Raw genomic sequence first — 20,094 nt, 5'->3', positions numbered from 1 at the left:
AACATTGTATTTGTTACACTCAGAGTAAGTCAGTGCTTTGCTGTGTTGTCTCTGTGCTCCATCCCCACTCTGATTGTATTGGAGTCTGTGTGTGTCATTGTTACACTGAGACTCTGTCACTGTGATTATTGGACAAACAGCAAGTTACCGTCACAATGCCCAGCTGATTGACGGCAGCGCAGACCAATGGGAAGAGGGGGCAGTGCTGGAGGACCGATCGGGACCGCTCGGTCCTCCAACCAATAGAAGTGAATGAGGGGCGGGGCCAGCTTTGACTTGAGCATGCGCAGTTTGAGTAATGGCAATGGAGGCGCATTTTGTTTTGGGCTCGGAAATCTGTTCGAGGTGATTGGCGGTACGGAGAGAGCAATGGATCGCCCAGGTGGGTGGAAACGCTGCGTAAGCATGTTGTGTAAGCCGCAAACCGCGGAAGAGAGCCTCCCGGACCCAGTTTGTACCGAGCAGGGCTGCAGCTCCTCATGTTCGTTAACGTTCGCCATCTTTATTGGGGGCAATATGCAGCAGTGCGCACGTGCGGCCGCCATGTTTGTAAAGGGCAATGTTGTCAATCAGTGGGAGGAGCTTGTTCCCCAGTGTTCAGAATGGAGACAACTTGTCCATCAAACTGCATCAACCCTCTGAGTCCCAATGTCTTATTGATGAGGCAGAGCGGTGACAGAGAAGGAAAAAGAAAGGGAAAGTAAAACAGAAAATGCTGGAAAATCTCAGCAGATTTGATAGCATAGAACATAGAATGTTACAGCGCAGTACAGGCCCTTCAGCCCTCGATGTTGCGCCGACCTGTGAAACCAATCTAAAGCCCATCTAATCTACACTATTCCAATACCATCCATATGTTTATCCAATGACCATTTAAATGCCCTTAATGTTGGCGAGTCCACTACTGCTGCAGGCAGGGAATTCCACACCCTTACTACTCTCTGAGTGAAGAACCTACCTCTGACATCAGTCCTATATCTATCACCCCTCAATTTAAAGCTATGTCCCCTCGTGCGAGCTATCACCATCCGAGGAAAAAGGCTCTCACTGTCCACCCTATCTAATCCTCTGATCATCTTGTACGCCTCTATTAAGTCACCTCTTAACCTTCTTCTCGCGAATGAAAAATTACACCATAGATAAGTAAGCCCCACCAACGCCTCTACTTTCTCAGAAGACTAAGGAAATTCGGCATGTCCGCTACGACTCTCACCAACCTTTACGGCTCCCGAGTCAAGGTCAGGGTCGGAGGATAAACATTCTCTCCACCTCCGGCACCACCCCCGCGCCCCCCCCCTCCCCCCGTCCCCGCACACCCCCAAAGGTCTGCACTCACTGGGGAGTGAGAATAGAACCAACGTTTCGAGACTGGACAACCCATAGTCAGAGCTTGTACACGCGTAAACAGAGCATGTAAACTTCAACACCCTCCACGTACCCTTGTACACCTCTATCAATCTACTTTGCTCCAAGGAGAACAACCCCAAGTTATCCAGCCTAACATTGTAACTATAATTCCTCATCCCTGGAACCATTTTGATAAATCTCCTCTGCACCCTGTCAAGGAGCCTCGCATCCTCCATAATGTGTGGTGTTCACTGGTTTGCACAGACCCAGGTATTCTGTGTTCTTGTCTGTGATCTCATCACACACTTACAATTGCACAGTGACATCACCCCCGCTCCCTGGGGATTTCCCCAACTGGGAGATTTTTCTCTGATGCCAATGCTTCTGATATCTTTCCAGCTGCAGGCTCCAGCAGGAGGTTTTAATATTAAAATCAGTTAAATTCTTTCAGAGGTGAGTGTTTGTGACCATTCACAGGCACGGGTTCTCGTCATAAACCAGCTGGTCGCCTCCATGCTGTGGTACCGGCTGGTCCCTTTGACCCCTCCCCCTGGCTTTGTCGCCGATATCCAGAGAACCCTCCTGCGGTTCTTCTGGGGCAATCGACTGCACTGGGTCCCTGCTGCGGTTCTGCATCTCCCGCTTGAGGGGGGCGGACAAGGTCTGGTGTGCCTCCGCACTCAGATAGCGACCTCCCGCCTCCAGGCCCTGCAGAGGTACCTTTACGTTGAGCCCCCTCCACAATGGTGTGCCATGGCGACGTATTTCTTCCGCCAGTGGCACGGCCTCAATTATGACGTGCAGCTCCTGCATATCGAACTGGGGTGTGCTTCGACCGCCCTGCAGGAGTTGCCCGTCTTTTACAAGGACCTCCTCACTGTCTGGAACACGGTCGCCTCACGACGCAGCTCCCCCCCCGTCAGGAGTAGCAGCTCTCGTGCGAGAGCCGCTGCTCAGGAATCCGCTCCTCCAGCCGTATAACTTCAGGTGGCTGGCGGAGAGGGGGGCTGTGGACGCCGGGGTGACCAGAATCGGGGACGTGCTCGATGGCGGAGGGGCGGGCTGGATGAGCCCCCACGTGCTGGCTGAGCGCGCGGGGACGTCCGTCCGGCACGCGGCCAAAGCCATCCTAGACCTTAGGACGGTCGTGCTCGGCCCCAAAAGTGCATGCAAACTTGAGGCGGCGCAGGCGTGCGGTGGGATCCCGCCCGAGCGTTCCCCTGTTCGGACGGAATTCCACATTGGCCCAAAACTTCAACCCTCCTCCTCGGGTCAGGTGCCCCACAGCCTGAGCCGCCTCGCGGAAATGTCCTCCGTGCCTTTTTCTACCGCGCGGAGGCGTTTCCTGTGCGGGCTGCTGCTGCACACCTTCCACTATCGCCTGTCGCCCGGATACACCTTGGCGGGCCTTGTTTCCGTAGAGGTCCCTCTATGGAGAGATTGCCCCAATTACATCGGGGACCTGGGGTGAAGGGTGATGCATGCAGCAGTTCCGCACAACCGTAGGATTCACTGGTTCACGGGCTATGAAGCTTGCCCCTTCTGTGGCCTTGTGAAGTCCGTGGACCATGTCTATGTTTGGTGTCTTAGGTTGCACTCTCTTTTTGTTGGGGTCGGGATGGCGACCTCCTCGTGAACCTGCTCCTGGGCCTGGCGAAACGCGCCATTTACCGGTCCAGGCAGCGGGCGATCGAGGGGGCCATCCATCCTGACTGTCTGCCCCTCTACCTCGGCTACGTTCGCGGCCGGGTGTCCCTGGAGAGGGAGCATGCGGTGTCCACGGGCGCGGTCGACGCCTTCCGTGCCCATTGGGCACCGCAGGGGTTGGGGTGCGTTATTGACCCTAATAATCACATTTTAATTTGATGTTTTTAAGTTTCCTTTGTACTTTGATTTTGTTCGGGCTGTTCCCCCTCCTTTTGGGGAGCTGCCCCTTTTACTTTGTCCTGATTTAACTTGAGTTTGTTTATTTGTTTTGACCTAAAAGAGGCCAACATCTGTGAGTAAAACACTTTCTTTTCTCATTCTGGGGGAAATTGGGGACTTGCAGCAACTGAAGGGAAAAGAAGTGAATCCAGGGAGGGTGCAGACTCTGTGAAGATTGGCCCAGGTCTCTCTCTCTCTCTCTTAAAGACATTGATATAGAAACATAGAAGATAGGAGCAGGAGGAGGCCATTTGGCCCTTCGAGCCTGCTCCGCCATTCATTACGATCATGGCTGATCATCCAACTCAGTAGTCTCATCCTGCTTTTTCCCCATAACCTGTGATCCCATTCGCTCCAAGTGCTTTATCCAGCCGCCTCTTGAATACCTTCAATGTTTTGGCACCAACTACTTCCTGTGGTAATAAATTCCACAGACTCACCACTCTTTGGGTGAAGAAATGTCTCCTCACCTCCGTCCTAAATGGTCTGCCCTGAATCCTCAGACTGTGACCCCCGGTTCTGGACTCCATCGGGAACATCCTCCCTGCATCTATCCTGTCTCGACCTGTTAGAATTTTATAAGTCTCTATGAGATTCCCCCCTCATTCATCTGAACTCCAACGAAAACAATCCTAACCTGGTCAATCTCTCCTCCGACATCAGTCCCGCGATTCCCTGAATCAGCCTGGTGAACATCCTTTGCTCCCTCAGCTTGACACATTTATTTGTCTGTCTAAAAGGATGGTCTTTTTCCTCATGTTCACATTAAAGGACAGCTTTCCTCAGGAGATGGCTGACATTTAAGGGGACAGAACGTTAATATAGGACAGAGATATGTCTGGTGTTATTATATGGTACCCAGATTAGATATATTATTTATGTTTCTGTAATAAAATACTTTTATTATTAGTTCTTGCATTGTAATATAATGCTGTAGCGATGTTATACATTTCCAGTCATAAAGTCATTACAGCACAGAAGGAATCCATTCGGTAACTCGAGTCCATGCTGACTCTCTGTATAACATTCCAGTCCCAATCCCCCTCTATATCCCCATTCTCCTGAAAGTTTATTTCCTTCAAATGCCCAACCACTTTCATTTTTAAATAGAAACCATAGATATGGATGGAGAGTTACAACTTTTTGGGAATGAAATAGGAAAGAATGTTCCATAGAAACTAGAAATGTCTGCTCTGAATTTCTATCCTATACTGACTGTGATGACTTTTGCAAACTCATTTCATAGGATATTGAATGAGGAATCAAAGGCAAAAATCTCAACCGTCACGTCTAGACAGAGTCATATTCCTTGGGATCTGAATATCTTGTAATATGGAACTGTAGCTACGTTATATATTTCCAGACATCTCTTCCCTCAGAGGGTTGTTAGTCTTTTGGATTTCTCTTCCACAGGGACCAGTGGAGGCTGAGGATCATTGAATATATTCCAGTTAGACAGATCTTTGACTGACAAAGGTGTCAAGAGTTATGGGGAACAGACAAGAAGATGGAGCAAAAGCTAATATGTGAGGGGATTTCTTCACTCAAGGATGTGCTAAAGCTTTGGAATTCTCAACCCCTGAGGACAGTGAAGCCTCAGTCATCAACTATTTTCAAGAGAGAGATTGATTGGTTTCTAGATATTGAAGCTATCAAGGGATATGGGTTTAGTGTGGGGAGAATGATGCTGAGGTAGATGAACGAATTATCTCATTGAATAGTTTAAAAGGCTCGATGGACCAAATGGCCGACTGCAGCTCCAATTTGTTATGGTCTCTGTGTCCAGGACAGGAAGCAGTGAGCATGGATCTGTCAATCAGCCTCAATCAGCACCTTCAGGAGAATTGGGAGGGTGAATATTAGATACAGCAGAGTGAGAATGGAGGGAGAGTGTGTGGGATGGAGATTCACAGCTTTTTGGGACTGAAATAGGAAAGAATGTTCCATAGAAACTCGAATTGTCTGTTCTGAATTTCTATCCTGCACTGACACTGATGACTTTTGTAAACTCATTTTCCAGGATACTGAAAGAGGAATCACAGACTGAAATCTCAAACTTCACGTCTAGATCTGACAGAGTCATATTCCTTGGGAGCTGAATATCATCGGCCTTTGAATCCAGAAGGAGAAATGATTGCCCGGTCTGTTGATTTGAAAAGATTTCAAACATCAGTGTGACTGGAAAAGCATCGACACACTGCCACACTAGAGTGAGAGTGTTCCAGTGCACTGACTAAAGAGCTTTAAGCAGTTACACAGCCTGAATAAATATCACACCATTCACAGCGGGGAGAGACTGTACCCGTGTTCTGTGTGTGGACGAGGCTTCAACTGATTGGTCACCCAAGGGAGAGGCAAGGACACCTGCACCATGGAGAAACCATGGAAATGTGTGGACTGTGGGAAGAGGTACAGAGTCCCATCTCAGCTGGAAGCTCATCGGCGCAGCCACACTGGGGAGAGGCCGTTCACCTGCTCTCAGTGTGGGGAGGGATTCACTCGGTCATCCGAACTGCAGAGACACCAGCGAGTTCACACTGGGGAGAGACCGTTCACCTGCTCTCAGTGTGGGGAGGGATTCACTCAGTCATCTGACCTGCAGAGACATCAGCGAGTTCACACTGGGGAGAGGCCGTTCACCTGCTCTCAGTGTGGGAAGGGATTCACTCGATCATCCTACCTGCAGTCACACCAGCGAGTTCACACTGGGGAGAGGCCATTCACCTGCTCTCAGTGTGGGAAGGGATTCACTTGTTCATCCAGCCTGCGGATGCACCAGCGAGTTCACACTGGGGAGAGACCATTCACCTGCTCTCAGTGTGGGGAGGGATTCACTTGTTCATCCCACCTGCGGAGGCACCAGCGAGTTCACACTGGGGAGAGACCATTCACCTGTTCTCAGTGTGGGAAGGGATTCACTCGGGTATCCAACCTGCGGGCACATCAGCAAGTTCACACTGGGGAGAAACCGTTCACCTGCTCTCAGTGTGGGAAGGGATTCACTCGGTCATGCAACCTGCGGACGCACCACCGAGTTCACACTGGGGAGAGGCCGTTCACCTGCTCTCAGTGTGGGAAGGGATTCAGAGTTTCATCCGACCTACTGAGACACCAACAAGTTCACAAGTGATTCCAGGGGTTGGATTCTGCTGTTATTGTTTCTGCTCTCAATTCCATCCAGGACTGCATTTTGTTCATTCTCACAGTTGGTCAATGGGGAGGATGCTCTGATTGTGGGAAGGGATTCACTGATTCATCCAACCTGCTGAAACAGCAGAGAATTCATAACGGGGAGAGGCCATTTATCTGCTCCGAGCGTGGGATGGGATTTACTCAGTCATTCAACCTGCTAAAACACCAGCGAGTTCACACTGGAGAGAGGCCATTCACTTGCTCCAGTTGTGGGAAGGGATTCATTGATTCATCCACCTTGCTGAGACACCAGCGAGTTCACACCAGGGAGAGACCATTCACCTGCTCTGATTATGGCAAGGGATTCAGTCAATCATCCAACCTGGTAAAGCACCAGCAAATTCACACTGGGGACAGGCCATTCACCTGCTCCGTGTGTGGGAAGGGATTCACTCAGTCACCTCACCTGCTGAAACACCATCATGTTCACGAGTGACTGCAAGGACTGAATTTTGCTGTTAATCACATCGAGGTCCCAACCATTTTCATTGGTGTCTGTTTCTGCTGATGTTAATAAACCCTGGCCCAGTTGTAAGATTTGTATTGTGGATTGTCTTGTCTGAGTCCTGAACTCGTAAATAAAAACAAGAAGTGCTGTAAAAACTCAGCAGGTCTGACAGCATCTCTGGAGAGAGAAACAGAGCTAATGTTTTGACACTGAAGAAGAGTCACATTCAACTGGAAACATTAACTGTTCCTGTCTTTACAGATTCTGTCAGACTTACTGAGATTTTGCAGCAACTTCTGTTTTTAGAATGACGGTGAATGCTGGATACATGAATCAGAGATTGGTGTAAAACTGGGATCTGCTCCTAAATCAAAGTGAAACAGCAGGTTAAAGTTTCCAGTCTGAAAAGTACTTTGGTTATTATACTATATCTACCATTTTAAGGCTGGTTTTAACTCATTTAAAATAAACCTATTTAAAATATATTTGTTCAAGTCAGTATTAAAATACGAGTTGGATGAGTTCACAGGAGCCTGTTAACCGCTGGGACAATTATTCAACAAACATTGGATCTCCAGATAGAGAAGAAGCTGCAGTTTGTTTGCAGGAATTCCCTGTTTTATTGATGTGCGTGTGTTAGACATCAGGATAACTAAAACTACACAAACCTGGACATCAATGGTGATCTGATTGACAGTTACTCTGGGAATCACTCCCACTGTGAAACTTCAGCACTGACACTGCTGAATTTTGTCGGCTCAGGGAGTGGGACCTCCAGGAGTGGACTGTAAGAAAAGCTGGGTTTCAGTATCCTGACTAATATATGGTGAGGAACCAGAAAACTCCTTACTGAGGAACTGCCTGGGGTTTTACCAGTGTAGGTTCAGGGGCGAATGATTCCTGACTCCCTGAAATGTCTGATATTGAACCCAGTTTGGAACAAGATTCATTCAGTTTCCAGGAGAATAGAGACAAATATCACCCATAACTGAGAGAGAGAAAAACAGCCACCTTGATCAATGACTTGGATGAAGCCAGAATTGATGATACAAAGATAGGTAGAAAAGCAAGTTGTGAGGGTGTTACAAAAAATCTGTAAGGGACACAGATAAGTTACCTGAATGGACAGAAAAATGGCAGATGGAGTATAGTGCGGGAAAGTGGGAGCTTTTCCACTTTGGCAGGAAGAATAGAGAAGCAGAAAATTGTTTAAATATACAGAAACTGAAGAATACTGCCGTAGAGAGGAATCTGGGTGTCCTTGTACATGAATCGTGAACAAGTAGGATGAAGGTACAGCAAGTAAAGAAGAAGGCAAATGGAGTGTTGGACTTTACTGCAAGGGGGTGGAGTTTGAAAAAGGGAACTTGCTGCACCTACACAGGACATTGCTGAGATAGCAGCTGGAATACTGTGTACGGTTCTGGTCTCCCTACTGATGGAATGACATGTTTTCATTGGAATGAGTTCAGAGAAGGTCCATTCCTCAGATGAAGGTGTTGTCTTTTGAGGAAAGATTGTAAGGTGTAGGTGAGAATTCTCCCATCCCGCCCACCACAGGTATCGTCGCGGGCAGAGGGGCGGGACCACAAAGGCCCATTGACCTCGGGCAGGATTGTCCAGTTTTGGGGTGAGCGCGGCCGGAGAATCCAACTCATTGTCTTTTGAGGAAAGGTTGCACCTCTAATCATTAGGTTTAGAAGAATGAGCAGTGAACTTTCTGAAACATATAAGATTCTCATGGGGGGTTGACAGGCTAGAGGCCAAGAGGATGATTCATGAAGGAGTCTTGAACTTGGTGCCACAGATCAACAAGAGTCAAGGGTATTGTTTCAGCCCTTACAGACACCAATACTTTATCCTCAGTTTTAGTCATGTTAGCTGGTGTTGTCCACCCAATGGGACAGGCTCTGTTTCACGTGAGAGTTTTTGATTTGATTTGATTTACTATTGTCACATGTATTGGGATACAGTGAAAGGTATTGTTTCTTGTGCGCTATACTGACAAAACATACATTCTAAAGTACATCGGGGAAAAGGAAAAAAGGGGGTGTAGAATATAGTGTTACAGTCATAGCGAGGGTGTAGAATAAGATCAATTTAATATACGTTGGTCCATTCAAAAGTCGGATAGCAGGGAAGAAGCTGCTCTTGAGTCAGTTGGTACATCACGTGGGTGGGTGGGTGGGAGGATGGCTGCGTGTGTTAGTTTTTGTGCATGAGGATGTTGGTATCTGAGTGAAGCTGCTTCTCATCAGCTGCAACACAACCTTCGTCCAAGCAGACAATGATAGGTCTCTGATTTTCCAACTGAGTGATTTGAGTGATCCAGAGATTCTCCATCCAGGCTGACTGTGTGCTGCGTAAAACCTGACATCTACACAACCTGACCCCACTTCTCCTGCAACAATATGAAGTGTCGGCTGCTTTCCTGATCCCTTCCTTTCCCCTCACCATTATCCTCAGATAGTTCACAAATTCCATTGTACCTCATCCTCCAATGGTCTCCATTTTAAATATTTCCATCAGTCTTGCCAACAGATAGCAATGGGATTGCTGCTATCACAGTGATAAACTCTGAAATACTGCCTCTCTGATCTAGATCTCCCCACCATATCATCATGTGTTCCACTTTTTAATATGAGGAAATTAATATAATTTAACTTTCAACAGTACCTTCCAACACTGCGACCTTTACCTTCCAATCCTACAAACTCTACCACCTCGAGACAAGGGCAGCAGATAATTGGCAACATGGACAACTGACGTTATCAAAGAATGAAGAACAGTACAGCAGAGGAACAGACCCTTCACCGAAAAACAATGGCACCCAAGACATAAACAATCCTGACTTGGAATCATGTTGCTGTCTTTTCACTGTCGCTGATCAAAAATCCTGGAAATCCCTTCCTAACAGCATCTTCGACTGCGGCAAACTTATAAATATAGGAGAGAAGATCATTCAGTCCCTTGACCCATTTAATTAGATCACGGCTGATCTGACAGTAACTTCAAATCTGCAGTTCAAGAAGGCAGCCCCAACCACCTTCTCAAGAATAATTTGGGGTGGGCGATTGATGCTGGTTGAGTCAGCAATGCCCACATTGTATAAACAAATATAAAACCCCATTAAAACTGATTCAGCGCACCCCCTCCCCACAGAATGAAAAAGATTGGCTTTAAGATCAGTTAGAACCACAGAACCGTAGGACATTACAGCACAGAAACAGGCCATTTGTCCCTTCTTGGCTGTGCCGAACCATTTTTCTGCCTAGTCCCACTGACCTGCACCTGGACCACATCCCTCCACACCCCTCTCACCCATGTACCTGTCCAAGTTTTTCTTAAATGTTAAAAGTGAGCCCACATTCACCACTTCATCTGGCAGCTCATTCCACACTCGCACCACTCTCTGTGTGAAGAAGCCCCCCCCCTAATATTCCCTTCAAACTTTTCCCCCCTCACCCTTAACCCATGTCCTCTAGTTATTTTCTCCCCTAGCCTCAGTGGAAAAAGCCTGCTTGCATTCATTCTATCTGTACCCATCATAATTTTATACACCTCTATCAAATCTCCCCTCATTCTTCTACGCTCCAGGGAATAAAGTCCTAACCTTTCTCTGTAACTCAGTTTCTCAAGACCCGGCAACATCCTTGTAAACCTTCTCTGCACTCTTTCAACCTTATTAATATCCCTCCTGTAATTAGGTGACCAAAACTGCACAAAATACTCTAAATTCGGCCTCACCAATGTCTTATACAACTTCACCATAACATTCCAACTCCACACACAGCCTTTCTATTTGTGATTTTGCATGAACTATTAACATCATTTATTTTCACCAACGCTCCACTATCTGCTCTGGCACTCTGGTTCCCATCCCCCTGCAAATCTAGTTTAAACCCTTCCCAATAACACTAGCAAACCTTCCTGCAAGTATATTGGTCCCCTTGTAGTTCAGGTGTAACCCATCTCTCTTGTACAGGTCCCACCTGCCCCAGAAGAGGTTCCAATGATATAGAAATCTGAAACCCTGCCCCCTACACCAGTTCCTCAGCCACGTGTTCATCCGCCTGAGCATCCTACTCTTACCCTCACTGGCACGTGGCACAGGTAGCAATCCTGAGATTACTCCCCTCGGGGTCCTGCTTTTTAACTTCCCACCAAGTTGTTCCTTTGTAGTCACTGATATTTAACTGATATTCCTTTATAGTCACCTGATGAAGGAGCAGCGCTCCGAAAGCTAGTGGCTTTTGCTACCAAATAAACCTGTTGGACTTTAATCTGGTGGTGTGAGATTTCTTACTCTATTCTCTCTCCACAGATGGTCAGTCCTGCTGAGATTTTCCAACATTTACTGTCTTTATCTCAGTGATAAATGTTGATGTGTTTGCTCCGCACCCACAGGGCTCCATCTGTTTGCTCCGCACCCACAGGGTTCCATCTGTTTGCTCCACACCCACAGGGCTCCATCTGTTTGCTCTGCACCCACAGGGCTCCATCTGTTTGCTCCGCACCCACAGGGCTCCAGCTGTTTGCTCCGCACCCACAGGGCTCCATCTGTTTGCTCCGCGCCCACAGGGCTCCATCTGTTTGCTCCGCACCCACAGGGCTCCATCTGTTTGCTCCGCACCCACAGGGCTCCATCTGTTTGCTCCGCACCCACAGGGCTCCATCTGTTTGCTCCGCACCCACAGGGCTCCATCTATTTGCTCCGCACCCACAGGGCTCCATCTGTTTGAAGCCACAAACAGAAAGGTCCAGTTTTCTCCTGGAGTTTGACACAAAGCAGCTTTCACAATGATGCAGTTTCAGACAATGAGGGAGATCCGGGCTCAGCCCCGCCCCCATTCACTCTGATTGGTTGGCGGACCAGCCGCTCCCGCTCGGTCCTCCAGCCCCGCCCCCTTTTCCTTGGTCCGGAACCGCTGTCAATCACTGCCCGGTCATTGTGATGTGGAGCATGCGCAGTGCCGCTGGAAGCTCAGGATTGCGGCGGTGGGAATTTTCAGCTGATCCGACACCGCCGGGTGGGGAATGAGGGGGGATGGAGCCGGCGGGTGGGGAATGAGGGAGGGATGGAGCCGGCGGGTGGGGAATGAGGGAGGGATGGAGCCGGCGGGTGGGGAATGAGGGAGGGATGGAGCCGGCGGGTGGGGAATGAGGGGGGGATGGAGCCGGCGGGTGGGGAATGAGGGAGGGATGGAGCCGGCGGGTGGGGAATGAGGGGGGAATGGAGCCAGCGGGTGGGGAATGAGGGATGGAGCCGGCGGGTGGGGAATGAGGGAGGGATGGAGCCGGCGGGTGGGGAATGAGGGGGGGATGGAGCCAGCGGGTGGGGAATGAGGGGGGGATGGAGCCAGCGGGTGGGGAATGAGGGGGGAATGGAGCCGGCGGGTGGGGAATGAGGGGGGAATGGAGCCGGCGGGTGGGGAATGAGGGAGGGATGGAGCCGGCGGGTGGGGAATGAGGGGGGGATGGAGCCGGCGGGTGGGGAATGGGGGGGGGGATGGAGCCGGCGGGTGGGGAATGACACTGCGAGTGTCATTAATCCACCCTGACTGCTCACCAATGCACTCACACCGGGGAGAGACCGTTCAGCTGCTCCATGTGTGGGAAGAAATTTTCCCAGTCATTCGATCTGGTGAGACACCAGCGACGTCACACCGGGGAGAGACCATTCACCTGCTCGGTGTGTGGGAAGGGATTCACTCGGTTATTCACCCTCCTGTCCCACCACCGCACTCACACTCAGGAGAATCCATTCAGCTGCAGTACCTGTGGAAAGGGTTTCAAGCAGTCGTCCAACCTTCTGACTCACTGAATCACTCACTCTGGGGAGAGGCCTTTCACCTGCTCCTTGTGTGGAAAGGCATTCACAAGGTCCTCCAGCCTGCTGAGACACCAGCAAATTCATAATAGACTGCAAGGATTGGATTCTGCTTTTAATCACAGCCTGGATTGATAGTCTGACAATATCTGGTTTGTTTCTGCTGATGTTAACATCCCTACAACTTTAAAGTTTTAAAAAAATTGTTAGTCACAAGTAAGGCTTACATTAACACTGTAATGAAGTTACTGTGAAATGTCCCTAGTCACCAAACACCGGTGCCTGTTCGGGTCAGTGCACCTAACCAGCACATCTTTCAGACTGTGGGAGGAAACAGAAGCACCTGGAGGAAATCCACAAAGCACGGGGAGAACATGCAAACTCCGCACAATGACCCAAGCCGGGAATAGAACCCAGGTCGCTGGTGCTGTGAGGCCACCGCTGGTATTGTGTGCCACCGTGCCGCCCCTGGCTGGAGTTTAATATTCTGGAGATGTCACTGATTTTCGGAGCTGCAATGTTCCTTTTTAAAAGCACCTTCTGTGATCTTTCTCCTTAATTCAAGAATCCTCAACAAGAACCGGTTCATGAAGTTAATAGTAAAATTACGAACTTTACTTCAGTCCTAAATTAATTAATCTTTTCTGAAAATCTGTGTGTGAGAGATTCCACTGATTAACATCTCCAATGAGAAAGTGCTGATTAATCCTTGCTGATAATTCTGACTGACCTCTTCACAGTGATGTGTCCATTATGAAATTCAATTGTGAAGGAACCTAAACAAAGTAGTGAAATATTATACAGGCACGATAGAAGTTTACAGAAAATCTCAAACAACACAGACAACCCGGATAAATGTGTAGTGGTACAACCCGGATAAATGTGTCATGGTACATTTTGGAACCCGGATAAATGTGTAGTGGTACCTTTTGGCAGGTCAAATGGGATGAAGGAGTATAATATCAAGGGTAAGACTCTTAGAAGTGTAGAGGATCAGAAGGACCTTGGGGTCTGGGTCCATAGGACTCTGAAATCGGCCTCGCAGGTAGAGGAGGTGGTTAAGAAGGCGTACGGTGTGCTGGCCTTCATCAATCGAGGGATTGAGTTCAGGAGTCGGGAGATAATGATGCAGCTTTATAAGACCCTTGTCAGACCCCACTTAGTTCTGGTCGCCTCATTACAGGAAGGATGTAGAAATTATTGAAAAGGTGCAGAGAAGATTTAGAAGGATGTTGCCTGGATTGGGTGGCATGCCTTATGAGGATAGGGTGAGGGAGCTTGGTCTTTTCTCCTTGGAGAGACGAAGATGAGAGGTGACGTGATAGAGGTGTACAAGATGTTGAGAGGTATGGATCGGGTGGATTCTCAGGCTTTTTCCCAGGGCTGAAATGGCTGCTATGAGAGGACACAGGTTTAAGGTGCTGGAGTGTAGGGACAGGGGAGATGTTAGGGGTAAGTTTTTCACTCGGAGGGTGGTGGTTGAGTGGAATCGGCTGCCGTCAATGTTGGTGGAGGCAAACTCGATAGGGTCTTTTAAGAGACTCCTGGATGAGTACATGGGACTTAATAGGATTGAGGGTTATAGGTAAGCCTATATATAGGCCGAGGTAGGTAGGGACATGACCGGCGCAACTTGTGGGCCGAAGGGCCTGTTTGTGCTGTAGTTTTTCTATGTTCTATGTCTCATGGTCTTCTGGTATCAGAGCTTCCACTTGGCAAAAAACTGCGTCACATTCAGAGATCTGGAAAAGGAAAGGTCTCTGTTCCACTGCTGTGATGCGCGCAGTAAACGCGCGTATTTCAGGGGCAGACAGCCGAGCTGCTGCGTGCCATTCCAACAGAGAAAACGGCTCCTTATTTTCAACGGCACTGATACCTGGGCTGAGGACTGGACTGAGTCAACATATTCACACAGGTTCCATGATACAAAGAATAATTTGCACAAATGAATTTACGTTGTCAATTCGACTAACTTGAGCATTCAAAGTTGAAGCTTCCTCAAATTATTACCAGTTGAGTCAGTGAAGCAGCCTATTATATTTGCAGTGATGTCTGCATTCGAGCTCTTGCTGCTGTTTGAACTGAAGGCGGCTGAATCAAGGATTGCGTTTGCCGGGTGTTGTGGCGCGCACCTGTAATCCCGCTGCTGGGAGGCTGAGGCTGCTGGATTGCTTGAGGTCGCGAGTTCTGGGCTGTTGTTCTCTGTGCCGATCGGGTGTCCACACTAAGATCAGTATCCGCATGGTGTCCCAAGAGGACTCTGGGAACGCGAGGTGTGCTAAGGAGGGGTGAACCGGCCCAGGTCGGGAACGGAGCAGGTCAAATCTCCTATGCTCTTCAGTAGTGGGATAGCACCTGTGAATAGAAACAGTAGTGCAGCCTGACCAATACAGCGAGACGCATCCTTTTCTTCAAACGCAGCCAACAAAATATTTTGCCATTCCCCTCAATACAGACAAACCCGATGCCTCTCTGCCTGCCTCCACACTCACTCCCTCTGCTGCCCCTTTCAATCACTCTCACAACCAATGCTATCACCACAGCAAACTACGCAAGTAAACCAAAACATGTACACACACTTTTGACCAACCAACTCTCCACCAGCCCTGCACGCTCACACGCACCATTCTGCAATTCCCACTTTCCTCACTCTCCCCATTCTTTGCCTCCTCAATATCCACCTCACTTTTACTGCTCCCTGCTGCTCACGGCAGGAACTGAACTTTTAAAATCTTCAACTTGCACGGCCACAAGAGAGCGCGAACCTATTCACCTCCTCCACACTACTCATATCGCGCACACACTTCCCAGCACATCCACCAAACATTCAACCTGTCTCTCGGCTCTCATAACTCCTTCTCGTTTATTCATTCCATTCTGACAATTTCTCCACTGTCAACATCGAAAGTCTAGACGCTTTTGACTCAATCTAATGCTGTAAATGAGAGAGTGGGAGAGAGAGAGAGAGCAAAATGTTCATTGTAACTTCCAGTTTCAGCGTTGATCGCCAAGCCACTTTGGCAATTCACAGACACCCCATTATTCGATGTCCCCTCGAGCGAGTCTATTCTCAAAGATAAGACCCCGGGGTGGTGACTGCACCGGAGAGAACACGCAGTAACCAGGCATTGCGCTTAATAGATTTCACTTGGCACAAAGTGCGTCAAATTCAGAAATCTGGAAAAGGAAAAGTCTCTGTTCCACTCTGCTGTGATGCGCGCAGTAACCGTGCGTATTTCAGGGGCAGACAGCCGAGCTGCTGCGTGCCATTCCAACAGAGAAAACGGCTCCTTATTTTCAACGGCACTGATACTCGGGCTGAGGACTGGACAATTTAATGCAAGGTCGGTGGTGCATGTTTTCACACGAATTCTACGTAGTAGGATGTATCATTAAACATTTTAACAGAGGTACCAGCAGACACAATGCAAATATAAATTGCTGTAGGTAATTGACGTGTTTGTGGAGCCAGTTTCCTTACATCATTGCATCGCAGCGTTTCTGTAGTGTGGTACTTATCACGGTCGCCGTACACATGCAAATTTCCTGGTTCAATCCTGAGGAGAAGCTTATTAAACGGGAATAGAAAATGTTGGATAATCTCAGCAGGATTGACAGCCTCTGTGAGGAAACAAACGTTTCAAATCTGGATGGCCCTTCATCAGATTTCCTGATTCGACACATTGGCTCTGTTCTCTCTTCACAGATGCTGCCAGACCTGCTGAGATTTTCAACTATCTTTTTGTGTGTTTCAGGTTCCAGCATCAGCAGTATTTCACCTTTACAGAAACATTTCCAAATGTTTTCAATTTCAGAGTAATTCAGCTTTCAGAAATAATCACGCATTTGCCACGAAACATTAACTGACCTGCCGAGTATTTCCAACATTTTCTGATGGTAACGCCATGAATCAACCTGTGAAAAGAACAAAACGGGTGTTCTGTGATATAAAGCAAGGGAGGATGATTCAATGAAACAAGGAGTGATGGATAAGGCAACATTTAGCTGGTGATGGCGGAGGCCGGGTGGTCAAGTCGTTCAGAGTCAATCCTTTCACTGCCAAGGCCCGGGATTGATGATAAACTGTCAACTAAACAGAACATTTTACTGAGCGTCTAATCAGTTTCTGGAGGGGAAAGTATCTGAAAGCAAAGGAAGAGAATATCATTTGCTGCAGAAGGTAGAATGACTGTGTGACGATGTCTGTAGCGACAGTGACCTGGAATGAAGCAATGGAGACAGTAATGATGATCAATGAGATACAAATCTCTGATGTTGTTCAGCAGATTTACCACAAGAAGCTACAGAAGACGCAGAGGTTACGAATGATCTTTGAATCTGGTGAGCTACAGTGAAATGTAGTGGAGCAGAATGCATTATTGTTCATTTTGACAGGAGGAAGCAGCAAGGGGAATGTAATGAAAAATTGCCGGGGACAATTGACGGGATTGTGCAAATGGGATTATTTTGTTTCTCCAGGGAGCTCAAACTGGCACAATGATCATTCCTGTTATCGATCAGGAAGTAATTTCAGCCCCTCCTCAATCATGTGCTGGTCGGCAGCTATAAAATCTACATTCCCTGACCGGGAATCGAACCCGGGCCGCGGTGGTGAAAGCGCCAAATCCTAACCACTGGACCACCAGGGAAGATGCGAGCAAACGTTTTAATCTGACTGGTACATTGCAGCGTTTTTTCAATACTCGAGAAAGGTTTGGGGAAAAAAAACTCATGTTTTGATGGAACACGAATGACTCCTTCAGCCAACAGCCAATTACTGCAGATGCTGGAACTTAAAAGAAAATCTTAAAATGCTTGAAAATCTCAACAGGCATGACGGCATCTCTGGAGAGAGAATAGAGCCAACATTTCAAATCTGTATGGCCAGTCATCAAAGCTGAAGACAGGAAAAGAGGGCGAGATTTATACTTTAAGGGAGATGCGGGGTGTGAGGGTGGGAGCCGTGGGTAAGAGTTGACAAAGTTGTGATAGAAAAAGAAACAAACGGAATGTAAATCGTGGCGGGAAAAGCAAAATACTGCGGCTGCTGGAAACTGAAACAAAAACAGAAAATGCTGGAACATCTCAGTAGGTCTGGCAGCATCTATGGAGAGAGAAAAGAGCCAAAGTTTCGAGTCTGGATGACGCTTCGCCAGAGGTCTGTGGATCCTCAGTTAATGAGGATATTGAAGTTTCAGATGGAGATATTTTTGGAACCTAAGGGAATGAAGGGCCATCATGATAGGGTTGGAAATTGGTGTTGAGTCCTGGGATTCGTCATAATCTCCTTAAATTGTGGAGCAGACTCCATGGGACATGTGAGCCTATCCGACTCCATTAATTCCAACCCCTGCAGCACCATATCTGACAGCGATCACTTCCGCTAAAAGCGTTGGTGAGTGTTCTGAGGCATTGAATTCGAGGCAATAGCATTTGTGGGGGGAAAGTGGTCAAATGCCACAAATTTCTGGTGTTCAGTTGATTTTCTTTAAACGTCGTGAATACTTTTTCTCGAACATGTTATTACGAAACTTTAATACAGTGGGAAGTACCATTATTCATTTTGACAGGAGGAACACGCAGAGGCAATGTAATATCAATTGCTGTGGGCAAAAGATGAGCTTCTGGAGCCAGTCTTGTTGTTCTCCAGTAAACCCGATCTGTTTGCCCTGAGGCCATCTCCGTGTTTATATAGTGCGGTGATTATCACAGGAGCCAGGTTAATTCTGTAAATATCTGGTCAGAATGATGTGAAGCATACATGACAGGATTTGAACTTCAGTTATAAAATTCAAATCCATCACCTGAATTCCTGGGCCGGGAATACAGTCTCACTATTTGTAATCATGTTGTTTATATCATGATGTGGAGATGCCGGCTTTGGACTGGGTGGGTACAGCAAGAATTCTCACAACACCAGCTGAAGTCAAACAGGCTTATTTGGAATTACGAGCTATCGGAGCGCTGCTCCTTCATTAGGTTGTTTAACTCGGCAGTCAGAAATTCAGCCTGTGTGTACTCTCGAAAGGTGCATCTTGCACACACGCTGCTTTACCCCAACAACTTTTTAAAGTTGCTAATGTCTCTGCTCGTTGTTCATGACGAAAACGGCACCACACACACTCATGGGATTAATTCTGAGCTGTTGGACTGCAGCTGCAAGGACCAAAACTCAAACTCATGGCAGCGGTGGGATTCGAACCCACGCCCCCCCTAGAGACTGGAGCCTTAATCCAGCGCCTTAGACCGCTCGGCCACACTACCACGTTGGAACGCGTCGCAATCATGTTATTTAATGATAATGTTACTCAAATTCATTAAAAGCAATGGAGGTGGGAAAGGCCATCAAGCGACATGAGCCCACTCCTTCCCTGAATCAGGTCAGCCTGAACTGCGCAACAAACAGAAATCATCCACGTCAGAAACACAATGAGCTGCAGTGAAGGGCCGGCATCATTTAAACTGACCTTCAGCTCGTCTCTTCCCAATTTCCTGCCAGAAATGACAAGGGAACCTCCTGTTGAATTTGCTCAGGGTCTGCACTTCAGGGCACGAGGCGAGATTATGTTTTATATCTTCATCGAGGCAATAACTCACAGTTTTCACAGTTTGAATGAGAGCAATAAATCTTCAATTCCAGACCAGTGATCTAAACAGCAGCGACAGAGACAAACTCTAACAACCAGCCCAGCAGCTTACAGCGTGTTTTAGAATTTAATTTATCCACGCTGCTTTTGTTACTTTAATTTTCACGCCACTTTCACCACAAACAGCTTTCTCCTGCAAAATGGCGCCCTCTGTTTCAACGCCAGTGATGTGTTCAGCCAATGACAACATATAACAAACACTCCAGTGCAATTATCACTTTCGCTTCCGACGGTTCGAAACCGGACAGAAATATTTCCAAATGCTTTTCAATGCAGAGTGAGGAAAAAAGTTTCATTATTCAGTGTCAATGTAAACGGTAAAATCTGACCAATTACCAGACAGATTTGACCTTGCAACAACTTCTCAATCGTTCGTACTATGCACCCTATCACTGTCCTTCTCTTTCTGTGTTTGTTCTTGAACTGTTGCACATGTGAAACTTCCAGCTCTGATATAAACTTGCAAACCTCACTCGGCTGATTCTAATAGATCTGCTTTCGATCAGAGAGTAAATCAGATCATTATTAATGGTTTACTGAGAGCAAATAGTCCTCTTTTCCAAAGCGGGAATTGAAACCAGACATCACAAGGAGAGTGTTGAACATGAGCCACTGGACTACCATGGAAACCGGTGAACTGTGTTTTTCAAACTGATTTCATACATGTCCCTTTGCTCATTATTTTCCTCTCAGATCTTTTTCAC

At 47.7% G+C, this 20,094-nt stretch overlaps 1 protein-coding gene and 2 non-coding genes across 3 annotated transcripts; 1 reads left to right on the top strand and 2 right to left on the bottom strand.

Annotated features, from left to right (window-relative positions):
• The first annotated feature begins 316 nt into the window (after window positions 1-316).
• Window positions 317-7,224, top strand: LOC144482811 (uncharacterized). Its single transcript, XM_078201685.1, has 3 exons — window positions 317-382; window positions 5,294-6,391; window positions 6,551-7,224. The coding sequence occupies exons 2-3, from the start codon at window positions 5,645-5,647 to the stop codon at window positions 6,899-6,901; spliced, it is 1,098 nt and encodes a 365-aa protein (XP_078057811.1). The 5' UTR covers window positions 317-382; window positions 5,294-5,644; the 3' UTR covers window positions 6,902-7,224.
• Window positions 7,225-17,320: 10,096 nt separating this feature from the next.
• On the bottom strand, window positions 17,321-17,392 carry trnae-uuc (transfer RNA glutamic acid (anticodon UUC)). The gene has a single exon. It is a non-coding gene; the product is annotated as a tRNA-Glu (tRNA).
• A 1,532-nt stretch (window positions 17,393-18,924) lies between these two features.
• Window positions 18,925-19,007, bottom strand: trnal-aag (transfer RNA leucine (anticodon AAG)). Its single transcript has one exon. It is a non-coding gene; the product is annotated as a tRNA-Leu (tRNA).
• Between the last annotated feature and the right edge of the window lie 1,087 nt (window positions 19,008-20,094).

Source organism: Mustelus asterias, unplaced genomic scaffold (assembly GCF_964213995.1).
Source record: "Mustelus asterias unplaced genomic scaffold, sMusAst1.hap1.1 HAP1_SCAFFOLD_42, whole genome shotgun sequence".
Classification (NCBI taxonomy): domain Eukaryota; kingdom Metazoa; phylum Chordata; class Chondrichthyes; order Carcharhiniformes; family Triakidae; genus Mustelus; species Mustelus asterias.
This window is presented reverse-complemented; position numbering and strand designations above follow the sequence as displayed.

Excerpts from the sequence above, each read along its gene's own strand:
- LOC144482811 (XM_078201685.1), top strand. The coding sequence starts at position 5,645 with ATGGAGAAACCATGGAAATGTGTGGACTGTGGGAAGAGGTACAGAGTC. Across the intron at positions 6,392-6,550 it reads ACCTACTGAGACACCAACAA|AGAATTCATAACGGGGAGAG; the intron begins GTTCACAAGTGA and ends CTGAAACAGCAG.